Raw genomic sequence first — 25,892 nt, 5'->3', positions numbered from 1 at the left:
TCCCAAGACTCGCGACGGGGTCAGAGCCATCACCTCATCCTCTGTCCAGGGTCCCAGCCACCTCTGATTCAACAGCCCTGACTCTCCAGAGCCCTGCCTTGAGGACTCAGGAGCGACAGAACCAAGAGCTGTTCTAGAGTGGGGACCCCTGCCCGAAGCTGTGTTCCACCTGCCTCCACAAGGGGCGCTGTGGGTCACTCACCGCCCTTCCTTCTCCCCGGCCCCACCCGTCTTCACTCTCCACCTATAGTGTTTTCAAATCTGTCCCTTCTCTCTTCAGAACTGATGATGTTGTTTGCTTGTCTTGCTAATCATTCTGCTCCTGGGGATGGGACTAGGGATGGACCCCTAGGAGCCAGGGCTAGGTGGCGTTTCCTTAACGGGCTGCAGGCAGAAACCACCGTGGCCTCATCATGCTTCCATGACACCCACTTCTCATGTCCATGTTGGGGGTTTCTCCTTTCTAGTTCCCAGCACGTTTCCAGGGAAAGAAGTGGGGGAGGGATGGGGGGAACTAGTCCCTAATGCCCAGTCCGCGAGGCTGACAGCTTTCCCCAGGCTGACCCAGGTCATGTTCACACTGGCCACATTATTTTTTCAAACATTTCATTTTGAAGTCAGACTTACGGAAAAGTTTTGGAAATAATATGAAGAATTCCTGTATACTCTTTATCCTATTACCCAAGAGTTCACCTTTTAACTCATTTCTTTTATCATTCACTTATTCTCACACATATATAAACACATATTACTACTTCTTATCTGAAACATTTGAGAGTAAATTGCAGACATAATATTTTTCTTTCCCCTACATAGTTCAGCATATATTTCCCCCAAACAAGGACATTCTCTTACATAACTACAGTGCGATGATCAAAATCAGGAAATTAACCTTAAGACGGTTGTCATTATCAACCTACAGACCTTATTTAACTTTTGCCAGGTTTCCTTTTTAAGTTTCCTTTCCTCAAATATCCTTTTTAAGAAAACAAAAATAAATCCTAGTCCAGGATCCAACCTCTGATCGGAAGTTGCATTTAGTTGTCATGTGTCTTTAGATGAGTGCAAACTATTAATATTTATTTTGCAGAATGTGCCCCAATTTGGATTTGTCTGTTTTCTTATGATTGAATTCAGTTTATGCATGTTTAGCAAGAATAAGGGATGCTGTGCTCTTCTCAGTAAATCATACCAGGAGGCCCATGGTAGCCATTTCTTTCATTCCAGGTGACGTTAACTTGATCGCCTGACTAAGGTGAGCTCCGGTTTCTCCTCTGCAAAATGACTAACTTTCCCTCCATAGTTTATAAGTATCGTGTGGGGGAGGGGGGACCTTTGAGACTATGTAAATATTGTTTCTCATCTATCTCTTACCCACTGTTTCGCATTCATTGCCGATTTGGCACATTCCGTTTAAAACCTTAGTCTTCCTGAGTGTTCCCAGCCCAGTGCTAGGAGATTGGAAAAGGGGACCATTCACTTCTTGTCCTCAGGGCCTTCAGCTGGGGGGGAGGGGGGCACAAGCACAGAGCACAGAACAGTGGGGACATGGGCCCAGTGAAGTGATCCTCCCTCTGTGGGCAGCAGGAGGTCATAAGAGAGGTGCTCAGTTGGAGCTAGAACCCCCTGGAGCAGGTGTACACTGAACTAAGGACAAGAAGAATCTGAATAGTCAGAAACCTGGAATAACATGAGAGTCTGTGTTCATAAGCCATGGTTGAGGGCCCCAATGGGACCCTGTCCCAAACGCCTGTCATCCAGGGAACCCCCAGGGTACTGAGAAGACCGGGACCACCAGGCTTTCTTCTGATCCCTGGTCAGAGTTGGGGCAAGGTCGGGCAGAAGGGCCTGGCCTGGCATGTACCAGGCCTGGGGTGCTTCAGAAGGGCCCCATGGGAAGCATTCGTTTCCCCTACTCCGTACCTCTTCTCACTCTTTCAGCAAACATTATTGAGCACCTACTGTGTGCCAGGCACTGAGTTCAGTGCTAAAGGCACAAATGCCCTTAAGTAGTTCATTAAAGGGGATGCCTTGAGCCCAGGGGCCTCTTCAGGGCACCCAGCACTCAGGAAAGGCAGCAAGTGTCTTCTGCCCAGAGTTGAAAGCAGAATAAAGTGGTGGGTAAAACACTGCTGAGTTCTCTAATTCAGGTGACTCTCACCTCAAGAGCTAGGCTGAGGGCATTCATGGGTCCCTCCTCTGCCTTCTCTCTCCTCCGCTGCCCTTCCCCACACAGCACTTAGCAGAGAGCTCTGGGCCTGTTGGAGCTGGGCTGACTCTTGGAGACCCAGGACACTTGCTCACTGTGCAAGGAAGGAAACAGGCAGAGAGGGCTGAGTCTTTCCAGGACCGTCAGCTCTTCACTCTTCTGTCCTGTGGTTAGACCACGTGTCTTTGTTTGAGGCTTGAAAACAGAGTCAGTGAAGAAACTTCCGAGTGAAGAGACATTACACACGTGTGTGAATAGGCAACCTCTTGCAATATAATAGATTAAAAGTGGCATCTGCCGTGGCCGGTGGGAAGGGCTGGGTTCAAACCCCAGCTCAGTCACACCGCGTGACTGTCAGCACACCACCTAAGTTCGTCTGTAAAACGGGGTCCAGGGTTGTTGGGGAGGCTCACTGAGGTGGTGTCAGTGTCTGGGTAGTAAGTGGATTGTTTTCAAACAAGGCCCGTGTCTTCCCAGCATACTCCCCATCTACCTAAGACATCTGGTGGTTCTTCAGAAGGTCTGGGGGCCTTTGTTCCTCCAGGCCCCACTCCCGTGGGATCTCTTGAGCCCCTGCTCGCCCTCCGATATTGCACCCAGGTGTCTCCTCCTCCCCAGTCTGCATTACTTGCTGGCCTCCTCGGGGCTTTCCTGGGCCCCCTGCACAGTTCTACCACAGGACCCTGCAGTGGTCTTTTACTGTCAGGGAACCTCACATGGGGGTGAATGTAGCTGATTTGAATCTAGGCTCCATTCCTTTCTTGCAGTGTGACTTTGGACAAGTTACTTACCTTCCCCAAGTCTCTGATTGTTCATCTGTAGCGTAATCCTGCACTTTGCAGAACTACTTCCACGATTAGAGATAACACCCATAACACACCTGGCACTGTGTCTGGAAGGTGGCTACTTGTGCACTCGCTTCATCACCACCCCAGTCCTTTGCACAGTGCTGGTGTTTGGTACGTGCACTATAAATATTGGTTGAGCCAGTTAGGGAACACATACACTCCCTGTCCCAAGGAAATTTTCATTAAAAAAGCAGAACTAAGTGAGGCCCAAGTGGAACCCAAAGAAAAAGTCCTAGCAGTGGGATCCAAGGCCCTGAGCAGGCGTGGAGTGCAGGGGGCCGGTGTGTTGCGTCAGCCCAGAGACCCTCATGCTAGTTCCCAGGGGCTGCAGCCCACACCCTGCCCATCACGCGGGCTGAAAATGAACCACAGTCGCCCTACTTGGAAGCCCCTCTTTGGACCCCAAGAGGAAAAGGGAGACGAGGTTGCCAGCACCTGGTCCACTGGATTTCCTGCCAGCCCAGTGCCCATGGCCCCGAGCTGGGCCCCAGGAGGAGGTAGGGAGAGAGGGACAATGGCCAACATGATTCACATGGAGACTCAAGACGCAAGGAACTAAAGCTCAACCGGAGGAGTACAAGGCCTTCAGAAATGGCTAAAATTGCTCCTTGGTTTTGAGTGATGGAAAACCACTTTGCATTCATCTTAAGAATTTGCTTCTAGTTTTCTCCAGAGTTCAGTGTACTGAGGAAAACAGAGCTGACACAGCTCAAAAGGTTTCTGAACTTCAGGTAGCTGCATAAAATGTTAATAGATATTACGTTTATTTCAGTTTAATTTCCTCTCCTTGTTAATAATAAAAGCTAAGTGGCTCTTTGGGTTGTTTCTCTCGCCTTCCACGCTCTCCCTTCTGTCCTCACCATCAGCAAGTGTGACTAGGCAAGGAGAATGATGGGCTTATTAGCAACATATTTTGTAACTCACCTTTAAGAAGTTTCGTTCCAGCCCAGATAATCAAGGAGAGAGAAGGGAAGAAAAGGACTGGTACCTAAGCCAATATAGATGATGCCATTTCTTAAAGGTAAAATTGGAATTATTGAGAGAAAAAAATGTGAGAAGGAGGGAAAAGAGACAGGAGACATGAGATAAGGGTTGGAGGGAAACAACTGTGCAGAGAATTTGCAACCAAGCGCGACACGATGTAGAGATTAAGAGAACAGCTTTGCAGACAGATCTGGGCTTGAACCCTAACTCTGGGTCATCTCGGAAGGACTTAACCTCTCTGAGCCCTTTTCCTCATCTGTAAAATAGAGATGATGCCACCTACCTCAGGGAACTAGAGATTATAATCAAGCAGCCCTTATCACAGCATCCGCCTCAGAGCAAGCACCCCATGAGGGACAGCTACATACCCATGCCTTAAAGGGAAGAGCCCAACTGGTAAGAGTGTGACTTGAAAGGGCTTGATTCTTCTACTCAGCCAATGGGGTGCTGACCGTCACGGGCCTGGCCAAGAGTCCCATGGGCCAGCTGTGGGAGCCTGGGCACGTCACTAGCTGGTTCTGGGTCTCCCTACTGAAAAATGATGATAGCTGAGTTCCTTACAGCAATGAACCTCACATCTATACACTAAAGACCAGGGTAAACAAAAACAATGGCTAACACTGGATGGAATGGGTGGCTTGATTCAGGGCTAGGAAGAAGAGTTTACATTGTACACTTTATCATCGTTTTTGAATTTTGAAATACGTGAATGTTGCCTACTCAAAACAATAGATAACATTTGTGAACTTTGTAAAAGACCAAATTAAGATGCAGCCTGAGGCCATAGGAACCAGGAGGCGGATGGCTGCGGACAGTAACCACAGTGGCCTTTGGAATGCTCTTGAAAGAAAGAAAGGACAAAGAGAGAGGCGGGGGTATAGGCGCATCAACTAATGGGGTCCCTGGAAAAGAGTGGTGAGCAGTGAAAGACAGCGGTGTGTGCACCTCAGCATGACAGGAATTCTCTGGGCATGTCACTGGCTGACGGGACTTAAGAGAAAATGACTTAAAGTGGTCTGGTGTCAAGTTCAAGCTTGCCTCCGTCGGGATGTGAGTTGTCAATGGAATCGAACTAAAGAAAGGGAAGGAGGAGGGGATCAGACCCTGAACTATTCATTCATAGTCTCTGTACTGTAAAGGAATTTGCAACTCAGAGAATTCTTGGGGTGGGATGTGGCTGTGTGTGGCTGTATCTTATTTACTCCTCACAACCCTTGAGGGTGAGGTGTATTATTATCCCCATTTTAGAGATAAGGAAATTGAGACTCAGAGAGGTTAAATAACTTCCAGAGTAACACAGAAGGTATTTCAAAGCACTGGGATTTGCATCCCAGTTTAACAGCAAAGCCCATGCTTTTTTCACTCTAATGCACTAATCTCCACCCTCCTTGTGGTCTGGGCAAATCCTGGTTAGAACTCCACAGAAGGTGCAAGAGGAGTCGGGGTGCTCACCGTTTCCTGAGGAGATGAACAGTTAGGCTAGCGTGAGGAAAGAGGAGCAGGAGAGGCAAGGAGGAGACGGGGTGGCTGGTGCTGGCTGCCCAGCCTTTCACCCCGTTACTAGCCAGGCCTCGGAGTATCCGGGGCTATTGAAGGCCAGAGACTGATGGGAGGGAGAAGGGCAGGTAACCAGAGGGAGGACAGCTTAGAGAGAGGGAGGGGCAGTAGAGAGAAGCAGCTATAAAGTAAAAAGCTTATACTTGCACATGCTTATCTGAGGGCAGAGAGATGTTGGCTCTGCACTTATTCCAAATGTGCTGTTGTTACTTAAAAAGCATTTCCAGGAGACCTACCTCTTTGGAATGTGATTTCAGTTGTTGTTTCCTTCCTTCCTTCCTTCCTTCCTTCCTTCCTTCCTTCCTTCCTTCCTTCCCTCCCTCCCTCCCTCCCTCATTCATTCAGGTAGGCAGTGCATCAACACTGAGCGAGTATCCAACTGTCAAGGGTGAATAGTCTCTGGAAGGTGGGACATAAATGGTAGCTAATAATTTTTATTTGGGGCAGATTCCATTTCGGGAGACAGACAAATGGCATTCACAACCAAGTCTGATACTGTCCCCTTGGGTGGTGCTGGGCCCCTGAGCTCACGTCCCAGATGGCCCTTGGGTTCAACCCGGGTGTAATTCAAACATTGGCTCTGTAGACCCCATGCCAGGAGGAGCTGCAGATTTGCCTGGCCCAGCAGCAGCAGAACTTGAAAGGTGGAGAACTTGGGGTCACTCGTGGGTGGGGGAGCTCTGGGACCGTCTGTGTCTCATTGAACTAGTGCTGTGTGTGCAGAAGTGGGTGAGATCAGCTCAGAATAGGAAAAACATCAGATCTTTATAAAAACCCAGGAGGAGATGGGAGCTATTAACTGAAAGTTCTCAGTGAACATATTTTTTGTAGATTAGCATTGCACAGAAAGGAGAGAAGGGAGAGAAGAAAAGAGTACAAAGGGGGTAGGTGAAGAGCAGAAAGGCTTTTGAAAGTGCTGCTGGAAGGAGCCTTGGGGGAAGCCTGGGGCTCACCCCAGGAGCTGGGGGCCCACCCTTGGCTAAGGCTGGGAGGTCACAGTTCCCCCCATGCTGCCGCAGCAAGAATACAGCAGCTCCTTGCTGCTCAACAGGCCAGGGCCATCAGTGCAGCAATGAAAACACGAGGGGAAACTAATGAAAACTCATCAGTGCAGCAATGAAAACACGAGGAGAAACTAAGTATCTACCAATGAAATGACTTGATATCTGGGATTTGCTTCAAAAGAACTCATGAGTTGATGCATATTGACACTAGGTGATGGGTACGTGGGAGTTCTTTAGGCAAGGATCTGTACTTTTTATTAAGTTTGAGATAAAAGGTTTATAATAATAAGTCTCTTCAAAATAGGGGAGCTATGAATGAATTACACACTGCAGGTAGAATAGTAGCAGAGGAATATAAGCTATAGAACATAAGCAGAAATTAATGAGAATTGTGTCTTGGGTTTTCTTAAATAATACTGCAAACCAAGGGTTCTTAACCAGGGGATGACGGATGAGCTGCAGGATCCCCAATCTCTCTGTAGTCACGTGCAGAGTGACCTGACAGTTTTCAGCGAGTTTTCAAAGAATCTGACTTTCCCCCACAGGTTAATAAATTGTATTCTCTTTTAAATGCACTGCGCATACATTAGTTACTTGGTGTGTGGTTTTTAAACAGAGGGTTTATTTTCTAGAACAGACATATTCACATCTAGGCCCCGTGTTTTCATCCCTTCTCTTCAGTCAAACTTGCCTAGAATAGAGCACAACTGGCTGGCCTGCTTCACAGCCCAGGGCCTCGAGACACCCACAGTGGAGATGGGAGAGGGTTGTGCCAGAGAGAAGGGTGCACAGTGGGGAGATGGAGACAAAGGAACAGAAGCTGTCTGGGGAGGCCAGTGAGGCCCCTTAGGGTCTGAGAGAGTGACAGGAGGAAGCGTTGTTGAGGTTCATCATCCTCTGGCAGATTCATTGCTTTCAGTTGCAAATGTCCAACAGAAACTTCGGTTTTGAAGAGTCTGAGGCTTAAAACCCCAAAAATTCATTAGAAAACACCTTTCTATTCCTTATACGGTAGCATAACACCCAGTCTGATCTCATGCCCTTTACAGTGAGTTCCACTAAGAAACGCAGGGCCCCACCGATTCCGAGCAGGGGCAGAGCAGGCTGTCACCTGGGCTTGCAGCCTGGCGGGGAGGGGGAGGTGTGGAGTAGTTCAGTGGACAGTGAGGCTCTTATCTGGGAACCATCGCTACATTTTAGTCGAGGCTTGAAGTCCTGTCCCATTTGCGGAGCGTGAAGGCCAGCTAACTTTTCACAAGCGAGTGGGAGAAACAGGACTTGGCCCCTGGCCCTGGCCAAAGAGATGAGTTTGAACACAGGGTCCCGGTATTGCTCTGTAACCGGGGCTCTGAGCTGCTCTCCACCACTCCCCTTCAAAGATGGGTGAGGGCTGAAGCCACTCCCCACAGGAGTGGGGCACAGACAGACAGATAAAGACTTTTGTCTCTCTGACATGGCATCTGAAACCATGCAGTTTCCTCACCCCCTATGTGGAGGGAAAAGGAAACCCTAGGTGGGAGTCCGCCTATCCCTAGAGCAGGCTGGGCACCAAGTGTGTGGAGGTAACACTGAGAAAAAGGTCTGTCCCAGGAGGGGCCTGATGCAGGCTTGTGGCGGGTGTGCATCCATCTGGGCTTTCACCTCAGAAGCTGCCCTTTCCTCTTCACCTCCCCTCCCGTCCCCCATATCCTGGTTCACGTCCCTCCTCATTCTCTGTTCTTCATCCTGTAACACCTTTCTTCTCAAAACTCCTCTGGCCTTCGGGGCTTGGGCATATCTCTCTGTGTCATGACGGAAACATGTGCAGCACTCCAGGACGCTGCTCCCTCTATACCCGCCTCCCCATCAGAACCCTGACTCTGAGGGCGCCATCCAAGAATCCTGTTTCCTCCCCCCATGCAAACTGTCAACACAGGGGAAGGTACAGGAATCAAAAGCAAAATGCTGGGCAAGTTTTGGGTTGTGTCCTCATCATTCTTCCTTTATTGTGGTCCCTGCCTCCACCGCCTCCTGCCCTACGCAGGTCTGGTGGCCTCGGTTTCCTCCTGTCAGGGAGGAAAGGGGCGCTTTCGGTTGTGTTTGGGCACCGTGCGTGACCACCCCTGCCCAGGAAGCAAGAGAATGGGTTTGCAATGGAGACTTTCAGAGATACATACCATTAGAGAGAAATTTTTCTAAGTGTGGAACTGGACCTTGTTTTACTGCTCCCATCACCTTCCAGAAAGCGCTCCACACTGCTTAGGCTCTAAATGAGGGCTGCAAACAGATTCCATAGAGAGAAGGACCAAAGCTACTTCCATGGCCACCCTTGGGGCCACAAGACTCAGCTGGCCAGATTGTGAGAAGCACAGACCACTGAAAAAGTTTTTTTAAACTGTGCTTTATTTAGGGCTAAGCTGGAGAAAGCGTCATCCAATAGTTACAGGTTACAAGGAGTTTTAGGGAGTTGAATGTGAAAAGAGCAGTTGTACTGAACTGCAGCTGTTTTTTTTTTTTTTTTTACAACATCTGGACATCCTAAAAGGAGGAGCCAAGAGGAAGGAAAAAAAAAATTAAATAATAATTAATCAACAAAACAGAAAGAAAGGAAAGACAGGAGGCCTGAGAGGAACCAGTTGTTCTTCTAAAATTAAAAAGGAAAAAAATGGTAGGTCCAAGAGCCCCCCCGGCCTCCAGATGAATTGGGCGTCAATGAAAAGAGGGATTGAGGCAGAATGCCAAAGCAAGTCTTCCCAACGGTGCAAATAAATTATAATAAATATGTTATACTTTAAAATATATGTGTTCTTAAATAATTCAGTGTTTTTTTCTGATTCTGAGTTTTTTAAGCAATGTCTTTTTTAACTGCTCTAAAGTCATTTACCAAAGATAAATATCGTGCTTTCATTAAATAGTTTCCTTGTTTTTTCTCTATCATTACAATTAAAAGTCCTACAAAATATGCAAATTTATTTACAGAAAAACAGAGCCGGCATCATTTAAACATCCCTGTTTTTCAAAATTCCTTGTAAACAGTTTCAGAAATTCTTCAAAGATTGTTTATTTTTCTCTCTCTTGTTTAAGGTTTTTGTGTGTGTGTGTGTTGTTTTGTTGTTTTAAGATGAAAGTTCCCAGGTCTCCCTTGCCCGGAAAGTCTCTGGAGCAAGCATGGAAGGCGAGTGAAGCAGAAGGTGTCAGGGCTTGCGGAGAGCGGGCGAGCGCGCAGCTCCCGGGAGCGAAGCGAGGCGAGACGAGGCGAGGCGAGGAGGCGAGGCGAGGCGAGGCGAGGGCGGCTACAGCGGGCCTTCTGGCTGATGGCGTGGCCTCCACCGGCAGTGGGCAGCCAGGAGCCCGCAGGTCAGGGCAAGTCCGGCCTGGCCCTCGGGGTCAACGGCGTCGTCCGACAGCACTCGCGGGGAGAAGGGGTTGATGCTCAGTCTAAACTCTACAAAAGTACAGTCCTACAACATCTGGGATTTTAGCAGTAACGCTAACTTCTATAGGTTTTTTTTTTCCTTTTTTATTTTTTATTTTTTTATTTTTTGCTTTCCTCTAATTTTTCTTCTATTATATAGGTATTTTAAACTTCTCCTTTTTAAAATTCTGTACAACTATTATGATTTTTAAGAGGGGGAAAAGTTAGAAGCATTTACAGACTTTTCACAACAAATATCTTGCCTTATAAGTCCCTTTTTTTCCCCTCCTTGTTTTCTCACACTTCACAGTTAATGAGTTTTAATATTTTTGTTGCTTTCCCCAAATATCCACCAACTTGTTTATCTCAACAGCTCCAACCAGACATATAATACAGAAAACCATAGGAAAGTGTCATAGACTTGAATGAGGGTAATCAAAGCGCCTCTCAAAGTATCAAAGAACTATTACCTTGCTGTTTTAAAAGCATTTAAGCATAATTTTTTTCCTTTTTTTTTCGTTTTTGTGTTTTTTGTTTTTTTTTTTAATTTTTTATTACTTTTTTCATAGAATCGCTCTAAGCTGTTTCAAGAACAGCCAGAAGGCAGGAAGGAGGTTATCCTCCGTTCCCCCTCTATTTGACATAGAGCTACACATCTGCAATAAAAAGTTTGGTCCTTTGGTCCCTAAATAGCTAAAGGAATGACAGATAGAGATGCTCAGTGGCGGCCTTCCAGCCGCCCCCTGGGGACCAGGTCCCACCACACCGCTTGCCCCAGCCTGCCTCAGGCGCCCACGGGCTGGAAAAGCCCCGGGGATCGGTAAGCAGCGTCTCTTCCCAGTTCCCAGCCCTTCAGCCTCCCCATCTGATAGCAAGTTAGTTTGTTTTAAAAGTTGCCTTTTTTGTTTTGTTTTGTTTTTGTTTCCTCATTTTTCTTCATCTTCTTCTTCTTTATGTCATATGTATTTTCCCCCAAACACGTGCCCTCTGAACTCCACAGACGCTATACTTTCCTTGAAGAAATGTTACAGTCACAGAGAGTGTCTGGAGTCCTCAGCTTGATTGATATTGGCTGATATGTCAAAGGTGTCATCCAACAGTTCTCATTTATAAATAGAGAGAGAGAGAGGTTTGTTTTTTAATGTAGCCCATTCAGCATCCTGCCCTAAAATGAAGAAAATCAGGGCTGATTAAGCCAAGAGAGGAAACACAAAATGCATCCAAACACCAAAAGGAACCTGCCTGGGGGTGAGGGCGGGAGCTCTGGGGAATGGCGGGAGGGAGGGACAAGACCACTATGAGAATTAGTCATGATCATGATACATAAAGAAGAAATTGACTCTTCTATTCCGAGTAAGAAACCACTGGGAGATCTAGTGGTGATGCTTGTAGCTGAGGTTTAGTTGTTGGGAGAGGGGTCTCGATTTGGGTTCCTTTAGAGTTCTGGATTAGGGTATGGCTCAATCTAAGGGAAGAATTTGGGACTATGGGGTATGAATTCATAATTAAACTGATCTCTGAGGGCTGTAGCCCAGATACAATATGTATACAGAAGCCTAGCAAACAAGACAGCAAAAATCTAGCAGCCCAGCCCACTCCTCCCCCGCGTGAGGAAAAGAAGGAAGAACAATCCGTGACATTAATTTTGCTGACTCCTTGCCCAGTTTCCAGCCAACTGCTTCTTTCCCAAAGTCAGTAACTATTTGCGAGGCTATGTATATATATGTATATCTGGATATATGTGTAGAATATATTCACCTGCACATATGTGGCTATACATGGATATGTGTGTATGTATATGCATAGATACACACATACACACACACACACACACATAATATTTTTCTCATACATGCCAGGAAATTTAGAGGAAATTCAGAACTTCAAGGGTGTGGATGGGAGAACCTAAAAGAAGTTAGAACAGATCTAATCATCAAACAAATTAACTCAGACAGTTCTCGATTTTGTTTTGAAGGGTGGGTTTTTGGTGTTTTGTTTCGCTTTTAAGAAAAAAAATCATGATCTGACTAGAATCAAGAGGAGAATGCTTAATCATTGTGAATTAACAAATGAGACTCATCTCCATTCTAGCAAGCAGCTTCCACTTATACATGGGGGTGACTGGTTACATCAAGAAAGTTAGAACTGCAAAGCCCCCAGTTGAGGGGACAACGTCATGCGTATATCAATCCATGCTGGCAGGTTTTTCACACTGTTGATTCAACAAACAGCAAACCGTACACAGCAGTCTAAACAATTACAACACCAAATAAAATAATAATAAAATTAAAAAACACTTGTCAAGGACCCTTTTTCAGTTGTAAACAAAAAGGTGCATTTTGCTTTTGTCAGTACTGTTTTTTCCAAACCAACCAAAAAACCCTCCCAAAACCCCAGTCCCCCACCTGCCCTCCCCACATTTAATTTAGCAGAAGTGGCTACAATACAAACCTTATAATTGTTATCAGGCGCTCTCTCTCAGAGGCCTCTGGCTTTGTACTCTAGTTATTTTGGTTTAGAATTTTTTTTTTTTTTTTTTTTTTTATCATTCTGTTACTGTAGAGATTTCATTTTTGTTTTTGTTTTTCCTTTTGAAGTGAGATTTAAAATGGCCTAACTGGAAAAAGACCAGACCTAGGAAAGCGTCAATTGAAAAAGGCCCCCAAATTTCTAGAAAAAAATAAAATCACAATATTTTCAAGTGCAAGTAAATCAACCACGCATAGATATTTTTAAGATGTTTTCCTTATTTTTAAGAAAAAAAACAATGGTTTGCACAGTTAAATGATCCCATGTTCGATAATTCAGGAATTCATCTTTATTTTTACTACTTTTTTTTTTGTGCTTTTGTTTTGGTTTTTTTTTTCTCTATGTGACATCTAAAGAAGCATAAAAAACGCTGAACAAGAAAAACCAAACAACAGAAAGTAAAACCACTGCAAGCACCAAGAACGAAACAAAAATGAGCACAGCAAAAAAGATCGTGGCAGCACAAAAGTCAAGAGAATGCACGTGTGATCATGACTGGCCAATCATCAACTGATACAACATCCAAGAAAAACGCTCCAATCACAGCACCTCCACGAAACTTGACGGCAATTGTCATGCAACCGATTCTTAGCCTTGTTACATGACGCCATCATGTCACACTGTGAACTTTGAGTTGATTTGAACTTACGGATGGGGGACTGTTTTCTCCACTCTCATGTGATTACGTGAACTTTATTCCTAGCTCAGCGCGAGACTGTGGTGGATTTGACTGGCCCTGGTTGGGTTGTTGGAATTTGATTGAATGACAAAAGAAGAAAAGATTTATATATATATATTTATATATGTAGAGAGAGAGAGAAAGAGAGAGGGGACAAGAGTGTGGGCAATGGGGAAGGAAGCGGTGGGGCAGGGCGGGTGGGGTCAGGGAGTGTGGGAGGGGAGGGAGAGTTGGGTGGAGGGTGAAGAAGGGCAAGGAAGAAGTTAAAACAAAATTAAAAGAAAATATATTTATACAGCACCAGACCACAGCATCAATCTAAAAGCTCTGATGAGAGAACAGCAGTCAAATCATAAGAGAACTAAAAAGAACTCAAAGGATGGAGGAAGCTGGCAGACAAAAGACATGGGCACAGCAACACACACATACACACACAGTTGTTTATGCAGACACATGATACACCGTGAACAGTAGCAGAACCTCACACAGGGCCACTAAGGGCATCCATCATGCGTTGGGGGAAGGGGGGGCATGGGCGGTTTGGCGAGGGGGCCAGAAAAAAATAAAACAGCCCCTCAAACCACCTTGGCCGGCAAGCAGATCAGGGAGCACGGTCTCTGCTTTATATCACCCTTCATTCTTTCTCTCTCCCCCAGGTGCCAGGCTCTCCTCACCTCCCCAGCCTTCTGTGGCTTCAGCCTGTGGACCAGCAGGGGGAGCCTGTCAGGGTGGCCCTGATTTGCCAGGTAGGTCAGAGGCTGGCTAAGGCGACTCTTGTAGCCATGGGGTCCATCCATGAGACACTTTGCTGTCATAGTACAGTCCACACTGGCAGCCACTCAGCCCTCCCCCCCTTCGGGCTCCACCTTGGCCGCCATCCCCAGAGAAGGGTGTCTCCACAGCACAAGCACCCACTGTATGATGTTATGATCCTCTCCCCTTCCGCTCTGCCTCAACCCTCTTCCCTCAGAACCTTCAGGAAATGAACACATTTAGTTTTCAGCTTGAGCGTAAGTCACATCAACATCCTTGAACATCTATAAACACACCTGGGCACTACTGATTTCATTTCATGATCACCTGACACCCTTTGCTGTGCCCCCAAGGTGGCCCACGTGACCAAAGTGAGGCTGCTTCTGGGCACACGGAGCCTTTAGAAGGCTCTGCACCATGCGCCATGATAAGGCCACATGGAAGACTGCAGGGTGCCCTGCAGCCTCAGGAACACAAGCAAGGACAGTCCACCAGAGAGGGCCCCTGGATCTCCAGGCTCTGTCGCTGTCACTTTTGCTCTGCTGAGCTCGCCTACTCCACCTCGTCCTCCTCCATCCCTTTACACCCCACAGCCCCCCCAGGTACAGCTTTCTAGACTGACCCATCTCACCGGCCCTGACCTGCCTTCTTTCCTGATAGAGCCCTAAGTGGCTGAGGCTGGGTTCCCCTCTCTGTGGAGCATCATCAAATTACTCGCTTGGTGTTTTCTGCTGCACCCTTCACCATTTCATGGTCGCTTGCCCCCAGCCAGGGAGCTGGGAGAGGGGGTGTCCTAGCCCTCTCCGCAGCAGTCCTCAGGCCTGTGCCAGAGCCTATGCACCAGGTTTATGAGCAGGGCTTCCAATCCACTAGGCTTCTACTCTCCACTCCTTCCTTATTTTCCTCTAGGGAGCATGGAAGGGAAGACTGGGGTCTTGAAATGTCACTGTGCATAAGCTACGAAGCAGCTGTGAGGTGGCAATGTTAAGCCCAGAGCCAGCCTGGGCACGGCCTTCACAGAAGAGCTCCCAGCCCCTCCTCCTCCACACACCCCTGCCCTGCCTGGCGGTCCAAGCTGGGGTCTTGCTCTTCCAACAGCATCTCTCCCTTACTCAGACCAGGGCCCATCTACATGCCCACCAGGTCCTGACATGCCACCCTCCCCTGCATTACCAACCCCTCCTGGAAGAAAGCCCTTAGACCCACCCAGGAGATCCAACTGGCAGATCCCTTTGGGTGGGAGAAGAGGCCTAAGAACAGAGGACGGCAGTGCTATCAGGTATTGGCTACGGCAAGTGCAACTAAGTGACCTTCTGGGGACCCCCCTTCCCCCCCAGTCCTGAGCACTTCACCCACTTTCCCCACTCTGCTGTGTTCCTCTGCCCACCTCAGCTTCCCTCCAGCTGCCCTTCAGTGCCTGGCACCATCCTGGGTACTGGGGATTCAAGCTGGAGTATCACGCAGCCCCTCCTCAAAGCTCAATCCAGCAAACTTTCTCATACATACTCCCATCTCTTACACACGCTTGGCCCCCGACCTACAAGCACACTCATACTCATTCAACCCCTATGGAGCTCCCCAGCGTTCTGCATGTGAACAGCTGACTACTCTCTTCATTAGGAAACAGCTGTACCTCTGCTTCTGGGGGACCCCTTCCCAGCTACCCTCCTGAAGAGCCTCACATAGCACAGCTCAATGGTGGCAGCGGGGTCACCAACCAGCATGGGAGCATGGGGGAGTTTGAGTTAGGCCTGGGACGCTCCAACTCATGACCTGGGTGAGGAAATGATGGTCACACTGAATCAATTCCGAGGCCAGGTCCTGATGGCAGCAGGGCTCTGGCCAGGGGAGGCCCAGGCCCAAAGCCACCGCCCAGCCTGGCAGGTCAGACCTGCAAAGCACAGAGCAGACACTGTGCAAACGCACACTCAGAGCTGAAGCCCAGGACCCAGAAGGGACAGGACTCCCACGGGACTCAAACAGGATGCTCGGTGTGTCATCCAACCCAGAGCCACCCCCAGCTGGGGACCCAGCGCCTACTAGGGAGCTTGGTAGCAGGACAAGGGACTCAGGTGTTCTGGCCACTAGCTGTAGACCTGGCCACGTCCGTGTTTTTGCCTCCTCTTCCTGTCTGTTTCCTTCCTCTTAGTTTCCTGGTAAGCATTTCTTGGAGAAACTGCCATCTTAGCATAAGAAAACATGCCCAAGCAGCCAGAGGGGCAGGGGCAGCAGGAAAGCCAGGAACCCGGGAAAGAAGGCGAGCTACCCTCTCAGAAGACCCAAACCCAATCTCTCCCAGCCACCCAGGCTTCACTTTATGGAACCAAAGCCCAACCATGCTCCTCCCAGCTCCCCACAGCTGCCCTGCTAGGGCCCCTCTCCTTCCCCAGACCTGTCACACTCTCATTCGGACTTAACCTTGGCCACCAGGCCTGCTGACCTCCCACCTTCACCACTGCGGGTGGCCAGCCCTGACCCTGAAATCCCCGTCCTTGTCTCCTCTTTGCTCCTAGGGATGGCTCATCCCTCAGTCCCTGCTCAGGCTAGGCCTGCCCTTCTGAGCACCTAGGACTTACCATTTCTAAACACCATTGATTAGCGTGTAAAATTGTGCAGAATTTTAGCCGCTTTTGCATGCTGTTTCTTCCCTTGTTGGAAACTTGACAGTGGTCATGCCCCACTGCAATCCCCAAGCCTGCCTCTCATCTTAGCACCCTCCTTCTGTTACAGCTTCTAATAGTCTTGGGGTGGGAAACTTGAAAGCACTATGTGAAAATGCGGTCAACATAGAGATTAAAGGTCAACATTATTATAGAGTTATGGCACATCATAGGTTTTTTAGAAGACAGCCTAATAGAGAGGATGTCGTCAGATGGTTGATACCTGAGAAGTGAGATGCCATGACATGTCCCCTCTGATACTCAGGACACTCTGGGGTGGGAGGGTTGGGGTGATGACAGCAGTGGGGGTTTATCATTCTCCTTACTTGAAGGGGTTAAGAGCACAGCTTCTGGAACTAGACCCTTGGCTTCAAATCATGGCTCTACCACTCAGCAGCTGATGGGCAAGTGACTTAATTTCTCTGTGCTCCATTTGTAAAATGGGACTAATAATACTACATACCTTATAGGCAGTTATAGCTATATACTTATATCTTATAGTTATTACCTATAAGAACTGCACCTCACGAGTGATAAACACTGTGTGAAAGTCTGTGGTTCTCATCTTTCTGGCCGTTGTATTCTCTGGTGGAACAACCCACTCTGCTGTCTAAACCACTCATCTGAAGCCCCCACCCCAAGTATGACTGTCAGCTGGTTCTATCTTGAAGGCCACTTGTAACCTTATGTCTGCTTTCCTCATCCCTTCATCTGAGCATTTCTCGGACCTCAAGGTTCTATCCTTGCTTGGGTTTTAATTGCATTGAGGTCTAGGAGGCAAAGACAAAATGCTTGCTTGTGGGGGAGCCACAGAACACCCGCAGGGGCATCTCACAATCTCAGGGCATGACCCTGGAGCATGAACCCTCCTTAAAAATCCTCTGATGACTCCAACACCTTGCCTTTCTTAGTGAATAAACTGAAGCCCAAGAAGGGAAGCACCTTGACCCAGCTCGTGCCTTAACGTGAGAGCTAAGCTTATTTAAGAGAAAGTGTTCTATATCCAGCAATGGCTGCTTTCACTGAACCATCCCTCTCCTACGGACAAGCACCCACCTGCTGGCTGCCTCCTCTCCCACACTCTGAATGAACATGAGTATCTGTATCCATCCAAGCCAGACATGGGCAGGGTGGGAACTCAGGAGGCAAGAGAGGCACTTTTCCGACTTTACGGAGAGAGGAAGCTCAGCACCCTCTGAGAGAAGGGGAGTGCTGCTGCTGCTGGATGGGGGTATCCTGCTGGCAGCAGTGGGATTTGAAGGCAGACAGGAAAACTGGAGACCTCCCTCCCAAACTCCAGACTCTGAACCTCCACGAAAATGTCTAACTCTCATATGCCTGATCTTCCTCCCAGCCCCTCTTCATCTCTGGGCATGACAGCTCTGCTCTTCCAGCCACTCAAGCCAAAAGCCCAGTGTCATCTTTGACTCCTTTCTCTCACACCCACCTCTAATTCATTATAAACAGCATCCTTGGCTCTGCCTTCCAAATACTTCGAGAACTCAAATCCTCACACCACACCGACTGCTGTTACCTGGACTGAGTGGTCCCCGCGCCCTACACCTCTACTTTGGGCCCTGCTGAAATGCAGGGGAGTCACACCACTCTCTACTCAGAGCCCTCCAATGGCTCCCCACCCCCAGCCCCATTTCCGAGGAGAGGCCAAAGTCCATACAATGGCCTGTGGCACCTCCACAAGGTGGCCTTCCTCACCTGGGAGGGGTGCGGGGGTGTCTCCTCTCTCACCTCCCCCCATGCTCATTTCCCTCCAGCCATCTTGGCCTCCTGCTGTTCCTGGAATACACCACCCTGCCCTGACCTTTTAGCCTTTATGCTGGCTGTTTCCTCATAGGGAAGAGGCACTCCTCCAGATGCTGGCATGACTCCCTGCCTCGCCTTCTTTAAGTCTTTGCTCGAATGTCACTTTCTCAATGAGGCCTACCCTGACTACCTGATTTAGCTGTAACCAACAATCTGACACGCTATATAATTTACTCTTTGATCACATGTCACTGTTCATTGTCTCTCTCCCCTGCTAAGGACAAGGATTATCAGTCTTACTCAGGGCTGAGTCCCAAGCACCTAACAGTACCTGGGGCACAGTACTGCTGAAGGAATGGAGGGAGAGGGCTGGGCAGACAGTCTCTGGCCTGAGAATGAGCTGACCCTGCAGGAGCTCACAGCAATGGGGGAAATCAGGTTGAAGGTGGATTTTGGATGGCCTGGCACATCTTCTCTCTCCCCACTTCCCCAGGTAGCCACTTTACCCAGGGGAAAACATGGCGTGGAGAGGAGTGGCCGACTTTGTCTCCAGCTGCAAGGCAGAACTCAGACTGAACAGGAAAATGTGACAACTACCCACTCATCAATGGCTTCTGTAAAGCAGGCAGGGTAAGTGACCCCAGTGCTATAACATAACCATCCTCAGCTTCTGTCCCATCCAGTTTTGTCTTTGATAAAGTTCCCTTTGAGAAGTCCTGTCCTTCGTCTCCAGACTGAGCTATGGGGAACTGGAGGGGTGAGGGGGTCTCATGGCTGCCAGCGCTCCAAACAAGAGAGCTGGGGAGGGACGAGCCAGGGACCCCGGGAGAAGGCCCCAGGAGATGGCTACAGCTCCCAGCTGAGCCTATTCTGCTGCCCCCAAACTCTCTGAGCCCTGAGCTTGCCATCTGTTCATCCCCATAGGGTTTTCTGGCGAACAGGATTCCCAATGCAGACCTGGAGGCGCAGGCCCAGGGCTCGCCCCACCTTCTCAGAATGGTTCCCTCACTCCTGCCCCTTTTGGATTTGCAGCAGGGGGATGGCCATGCCCATTTCTGCCGCAGCTCTGTGCCTGCTCCCGAGGCACCGGGCGAGGAGCAGGTCGAGCCGGGCGCAGCGGGTCCAAGGCACAAGCCACAAGGATCCAGCCCACGGAGGCTGGGGAGGCGGCGGGTCCGTCCGGTGTCCCCACCCCAACCCCCCGTCCCCACGCCCCGGCCGCCCCCGGTTACCTGTGCGAGTCCTGGTCTCCCCCGGGGGACGCTCCCGCCGGCGCTCAGTATGGGCGATTGGCGTCTTTGGGCCGCTTCAGCTGCACTTTGAGCCTCTTCATGCCGATCTGGAAGCCGTTCATGGCCTGGATGGCGGTCTGCGCGCTGGCCGGGTTGTCGAAGCTCACGAAGCCTGGCGAGACACGAGGGACGAGGGCCTGGGTTTCCACTGGGCCGCCCCGGCGGGGAGGGGTGAGTGGGGAGAAGGTCGGGAGCCGAGGGCAGGGGCGGGACCGGGGCCGGGCGGACGGCGGCCCCTCCCAGCGCTCCCGCCGCGCCTCCGGGCAGGGGCGGGGCTCAAGGCTCCTCCCCCCGGGCCCCGCCCCCGGCCGGCCTCACGCCCCCCTCGAGCCCTTGTGCGCTTGGCCTCTCCTGGGGTGGGCGCTTCCGAGGCTCCAGGCCTCCCCAATTTCACCTCGTCTTCTGGCGGCGCCCTCTCCCCGGGGCAGGGAGCCCGCGGCACAGTGGGGCTCGGACAGGCGCCCGCCCCCCACCCCGGCCGGCCCCGGCACCTCAGCCCTCTCCTGCGGTGGGAGAGGGCGGACACACCTGCGGGTGGAGGAGTTTATTGGACACTGTCCTCCCTGACAGGAGGGGGCCTGGCAGCGGGAGGGCACAGGGTGCCGGCCTGGGGAGAGAGAGGAGTGCGAGGGAGAGGGAGGGGAGGCACCACGGAGAGAACTTCACCACCGTTTGGGGCCACCCCCCTCGCGAGTGCTGCTGGGCCGTAGGGGAGGGCAGAGGCTGACGGTCCTCGCGGCCCCCCTCCCCTTCCCGGTCCTGGCCAAGGCTGTCCCTAGCCGGGCTCCTGGTGGACACTGGAGTTCAGTGCAGACCGACTCACATTAACCCACCACCTGGTACCCAGGGGCTGTCGGCATCTTCCTTTTATTTAATAAAATTCCAAGCCCAGGGAGCAGGTGCTTTTGCCCTGGACTAAGCAAGCACCAATCAACGTGTCCCCTATGGACCCCTTATAACAATAATAATAGGATTATAACAATAATAGTACAAATGAACACTACGAATAAAAATCAGTTGAGAGCCGTCATGTACCACAGACTGGAAGTGCCTTTCACCCACCCCTTCACACACCCCCAGCATCCCAGGACAGGATATGGAAGCATCCATGGCTCCCAGTCACCCTCTGAAACATGCAGTTCCCAGATGCAGAAGGACCAGCGTCCCAAAGTTCATTTAGAAGTCACCTTTTTGACACGTGGTATGCATTCCTTATAGAGACTACGTGTTACATCGGCATGCCCCAGAACGGCCCCATAGGCGCTCCTTGAGAAAAGGGGCTTCTTTGGTCACAGAGGGTTTTAGCCAGGCCCCTCTGGGACAGTTCAAGTCACATTAAGAAGTAAAAACATCCCCTTCACACCTCAACTTCTCCAATACATAAGCCTTCATATCTTTGCTTAACCTAGTATTTCCTGGAATTGATTTGACTTAGAGGCCTTTTCTCTTGTAAATTCTGCCTTCTATTTATTTTTCCTGTAAAATCTCCCTTTGTTTCAAAATATAATATATGAAACTAAGCTTGGCAAAGTTCCCAGGCCATCCTGCAAACCTGCCTCATTTGGGGTGCTTATCCCCAAAAGGCCATTAGATATATAAGGGATAGATGGACAGACCCACTGAAGCAGAAGCTGTCTTGGTTAATTGTCCCCATACCTCCAGTTTGCCTGCGGCCCCTTCCTCACTCTCCCCCTGTAGTGACTTTCTCCCTTTTTACCTTGTCCCCATCTGGCCTCTTTTCTCTTTCTCTTGTGTCCTTCCTGCATTTGCTCACATTTGCTCTTGCAGCCATGCAACCATCAAAGACAGGGGAGGGGGGATGTGTTCGCGCATGTGCGTGCACTCAAGAGCGAGAGCAAGGATCAGGTTCCCAAAGCTCAGATGGAACAGGTCAGAGGCGGGCCTGAAGCAACACAGCCAGTATTTGTATAAGGCTATATGCCAGAAAAGATAGGAGAGATTTAGGGTTATCTATACTTGCAGATCAGTGTGAATAATCCCAATTCTTCCTCTCAGCCCCTCCTGGCCTATCCCCTCCCCACCAAATTATATGTCTGATGACTAGTCAAGTTGTTAGCAGAGCAGAGCGGTTTTCAAATGTGTGAACTGTGTACCTGTTGCACTGCTTTCCCCCAGACTAAGGAGGGTGGTTGAACTAAAGCCTCTCCCAACCAGGACAAGATGGCCGAACTCTGGTTGCCAGTTACATACACCCCTCCCTCTTCTCATTCACCAGCACCACCAGCTCCAATTCTGCATTGCTACGTGCACATGGTGGCTGTTTTTGCAAGGGAGGAGACAGGAGAAAGATAAAAGGGGCTGGAGGTGCTGTAGTGTAAAGGAAGGGACAGCCACCGAGGGGGAAGAGGGGACAGAGGAGTCCTGGAGGAGGAAAGCCCAGGCTTCACGGAAGAGCCTAGAGTCTCCAGAAGCCCAGGGTTTGGAAAAGACTCCTGGCTTGAGGTAACTTTTCTTCCTCAACTAGTTTTCTTAACTGTCTCGCAGTCCAGCCAGGGAGCTTGTCCCTCACTGACAGGGCTCTGGGCACCATCTCCATGGTTACGGTGTCCAGTCCTGTCTTCCACCTCCCAGAGCCCCTTCCCCATTCCTTCTACCCCCACCACGAGAAGCCTCGCAGGTAGGAGTCCATCCTGGTAACCCCTGCCCCAACCCTTCTTTCAACTTGGCAACCATTTGTGCTGCACAGACGCTCACAGGCCTCTGGAAGATTCTGTTTATGCTTATGAAGAGTGAGTGGGGCCTTTGAGGGGTTCCCTTTAACATAGGACCACGTTTCCAACAAAAATGGCCCCTCCTTTTGGGACTGTCGGGGGATCTAGCAGTTCCTGAGGGTCCACTCTGGCCAAGCCCCTCACACACAGCATCTCATGAAGTACTGCATTCCCAAAGGCTGACTGTTAACATCCCCGTTTCACCAATGACGACACTGAGACTCGGAAGAGTTCAACAACTAACCCATGAGTGAATGCTGGAGTTTGTTCTCACAGGAAAGGTCTCTGGGAGAGTTTCAGAAGGATCAGCTGTGAACCAGAACCCAAGAGGCTTAAGGAGAAACGGCTGGACCCAGCAAGCATGCAGGAGACTGTCCTGCCGGTGGAGGGTCAACGCGAGAAGTTTGTTCAGAAGAAAAGAGCCAGAGTGGAGGTATGCAGAGGACTTTTTCCCCAAAGAAAGCAGGGGAAAAACTTTGGTCCTGGAGAATTGAAATGGGTTACTGACAAGGGTGGTGTGTGGGCAAACTCTGAGGAAATGCCTTTGAAAATGGGGTTGCTCTCACGTCAGGGACAGCCAGGAAAAGCACAGATGTAGCGAGGCTATGACTAACGACCAAGCCTGCTCTAGCCCAGGCGCCAGCAGTTTGTGGGCTCTTAGCAGTTTTCTTTATTAACATCTGAGGCTTTCTTAAAGAACAAATGCAAAGATTTCCAGTTTGTTGTGTTTACATGCAGAATTGTCATTTGTCAGAAGAAATACTGGACAAACGGTGGAGGGGTACAACCCTGTCTGTTTCTTGGACTTTGTTTTCCCAATATCCAAAGACAAAGGAGCAGCTGAGGCCACTCTATGCCACTGAAGTAGGACACATTTCCAGGGGAAGGGACAGTGGTGCAAAGGTCTTGATGGCTTTGGCGAACATGCTCTAAAACCTCAAGCCCTCTGGTTCTGGAAAGTTGGTCTCCAAACTGGAATTTCCTTCACATGCTCTTCCTGATGCTTTTATACTCTTGTACTTTCTCCCCTCTATTACCCGCAAGCTGTGATCTGGGTCCCCTGGCCAACATAGCCTCCTGCTCTGTCCTCACTGCCCCAGAATCTGGGGGTCAACCTGGAGACAATGAGCTTCTGGCAGACTCAGTTCTAGTTGCATGTGTGGCTTTCTGGGGACTGGACCCCTCAATTCTTGGTGAGTCATGAGTGGCTCTGGCCCCAGAAGGAAAGGCTGACGGAGGTAGAACAGGAGAGGGAGTAAGGAGCAATGGAGGGGAGAGGTGTGGGAGTGAGGTGGGATTCCAGGTCTGAAGCAAATCAGAACACAGAATACCCAGTTAAATTGGAATTTCAGATAAACAATGAGTTCTTTTTAAGCATAAGTATATCCCAAATGTTGCATGAGCCACACTGAATGTAACATTTAGAACATACTTATACTAAAAATGCATCCATTGTTCATCTGAAATCCCAGTTTAACTGGGCATCCTATATTTTATATGACAACCATACTCCTAGACGCCCCCAAGTCCTCTCCCACCTAACATCCTGCCACCAGGCTAATTCCCTGAAAGCTGTTATCCTCATTCTACTATCTCAGCTCGGAAACCTCCCACCCTCTTCCACTGCCCACCACACCACATGAAACATCTGCATTTGAATGGTCAAAACCCTCCCCAGCACAGACCCTCCCTCACAGCTGGTCTCCCCTGAACCTTCCTTTCTCCCTAAAGCCTCCAGCTTCCTCACTCACTGCCCTTTGCCTCTTCTCATTCCAGCCCCATGCCCTTGTCCATTCTATTTGCCCTGCATGGAATTCCACCACCACCACCAACACCAACACCACCGCCACCACCACCACCACCCCTTCCTTTATTTACATCCACCTGCCTTTCTCATGACTGCATTACTTGGTGCCTTGCAGATTTCACTGCTGTTAAGTAGGTGTGGTTTTCATCTAAGCTCGGACCTGAGGCTTCCTGAGGGCAGGGACCATTTTCCTCTTCCTGACTCCTCAACAATGTGGCTCTGGTGGCCTGAGAGGGATGGGTGGGAGAAGGAGAGTTCATTGGATGGCAGGAGGGGAGCAAAGAGCAGGGTAGACAGAGATGGGGGTGGGGGCAGGGCAGAGAGGTGGACAGAGGAAGCCAAGGGGCAGGCAGGGTCGGGGCCTCGGCTGGGCAGAACCCCCACCCCAAGGATCATGCTCAGTTTTCACCCCAGGGCCACTCTGACTGTGAGAGAAGAGGGGCTGCGGGGAGAATGAGTGATGTTAGGCTCTCTCACTGCCCCCTCCACCCCTGCCCAAGGTGGCTCCTCCCCCTTCTCAGTTGGTGGGAGTTGGGCCTCGTGGCTGGGAGGGGAATCTGTCTCTTGAAATGGGATGGAGGAGATGGGGAGCCAGGCAGGGGGTGGGCAGGGAAAGCCAAGAAGCCAGAAGAACAGCAGAAGAGAGAAGAAGGGTGAGAGATGGTGGCTGGCGGCTGGGCCATGGGGAGCCCCTGGGGGAGGCCACGTGAAGGAGCAGGAGAAAAGCTGTTGGACACCGGTAAATTGGTGCGAGCACCGCCCTGTCCTAGGTGAAGCTAGTTGGTTTGTTATCTTTACCCACCAAAGCATTTACTTTGGTTAGTCGCCCGATCCACAAACACTTTCGAGGAGATGACATTACCGAAAGGGAGGAACATCTGCATCAGCTCAGCGTCCCCAAACTCCTGGGGCAGATGGTAGATGAACAGGTTACAGCCCTCGGGCCCTGCGGTGAGGGGAGGGGGTGGGGCAGGGAGGAGGGATGGCAGGGTGGGGGAAGAGAGAGACAGAGGAGAGGTGAGCGAGTTAGGCAGCGGCAGCAGGGAGGGGTGGGGGCAAGGTTAGGAGGGGGGGGTCTCATCCAAGATCCAAGAAGAGTGGGGGCTGCTGAACCCCCAGTCTGAGCTCTGGTCTCCGCTCTGCCCTTGGGCAAGTCACTGAACCTCTCTGTGCCTCAGTCGCCTTTTCTGCAAAATGGATCTGAAACAGGGTGCCTGCCTGGCAACTCTGGGACTCCAGAGACGGAGGTGACAGGTGAATGGGGCGAATACAAGGCCTGATTAGCAGTGGAAATCAGGTGCTAAGAAGAGGCAGAGGTTGGGAGACCTGAGAGGACCTGCTGTGCCTCCCTCCTGCCCGGCCCCTGCTCAGGAAGCACAGAGAAAATCAGCATGAAGCAGCTATGCTAGTGGTACGGGTGCAAGGGGTGGAGAAGCTTCACTTCACCTCCTGCATCCATGGGGTGGCAGCTCAGCCCACCCTCCTCCCTGGCCTGCAGCCACTCCTTCCCATCTGGTTCCCAACGGCCGCACCTTCCCCTTCCCCAAACATCAAACTCAGCCCTGGTCTGAGGGCAGAAATCAAGATTTATCCTGCATCTCCTGTGGGCAAGGTGTGCAGGAGGGGCTTCACAGCAAGGCTCTGCAATTGGCCAAGGTAACCACAAGCCTCATTACATGAAAG

At 50.1% G+C, this 25,892-nt stretch overlaps 1 protein-coding gene across 50 annotated transcripts in view; it reads right to left on the bottom strand.

Annotated features, from left to right (window-relative positions):
• Positions 1-10,523: 10,523 nt before the first annotated feature.
• Positions 10,524-25,892, bottom strand: part of CELF4 (CUGBP Elav-like family member 4) — a 297,226-nt gene continuing 281,857 nt past the window's right edge. For 16 of the 50 annotated variants that reach the window (XM_074340068.1, XM_074340067.1, XM_074340072.1 and 13 more), the window contains exons 11-13: positions 25,072-25,155; positions 19,611-19,782; positions 10,524-11,161 (exon numbers count right to left, since the gene is read on the bottom strand). In XM_074340068.1, coding sequence (XP_074196169.1) covers positions 19,655-19,782; positions 25,072-25,155 — 212 coding nt within the window. In that variant the 3' untranslated portion in view covers positions 10,524-11,161; positions 19,611-19,654. Of the gene's footprint in view, positions 11,162-13,173; positions 13,262-19,610; positions 19,783-20,198; positions 20,278-25,011; positions 25,156-25,892 lie in introns of those variants that run through there. The other 34 variants (XM_074340088.1, XM_074340096.1, XM_074340084.1 and 31 more) reach the window with 6 other exon arrangements.

Source organism: Rhinolophus sinicus, linkage group LG09, assembly GCF_036562045.2.
Source record: "Rhinolophus sinicus isolate RSC01 linkage group LG09, ASM3656204v1, whole genome shotgun sequence".
NCBI classification, from domain to species: Eukaryota; Metazoa; Chordata; class Mammalia; order Chiroptera; family Rhinolophidae; genus Rhinolophus; species Rhinolophus sinicus.
This window is presented reverse-complemented; position numbering and strand designations above follow the sequence as displayed.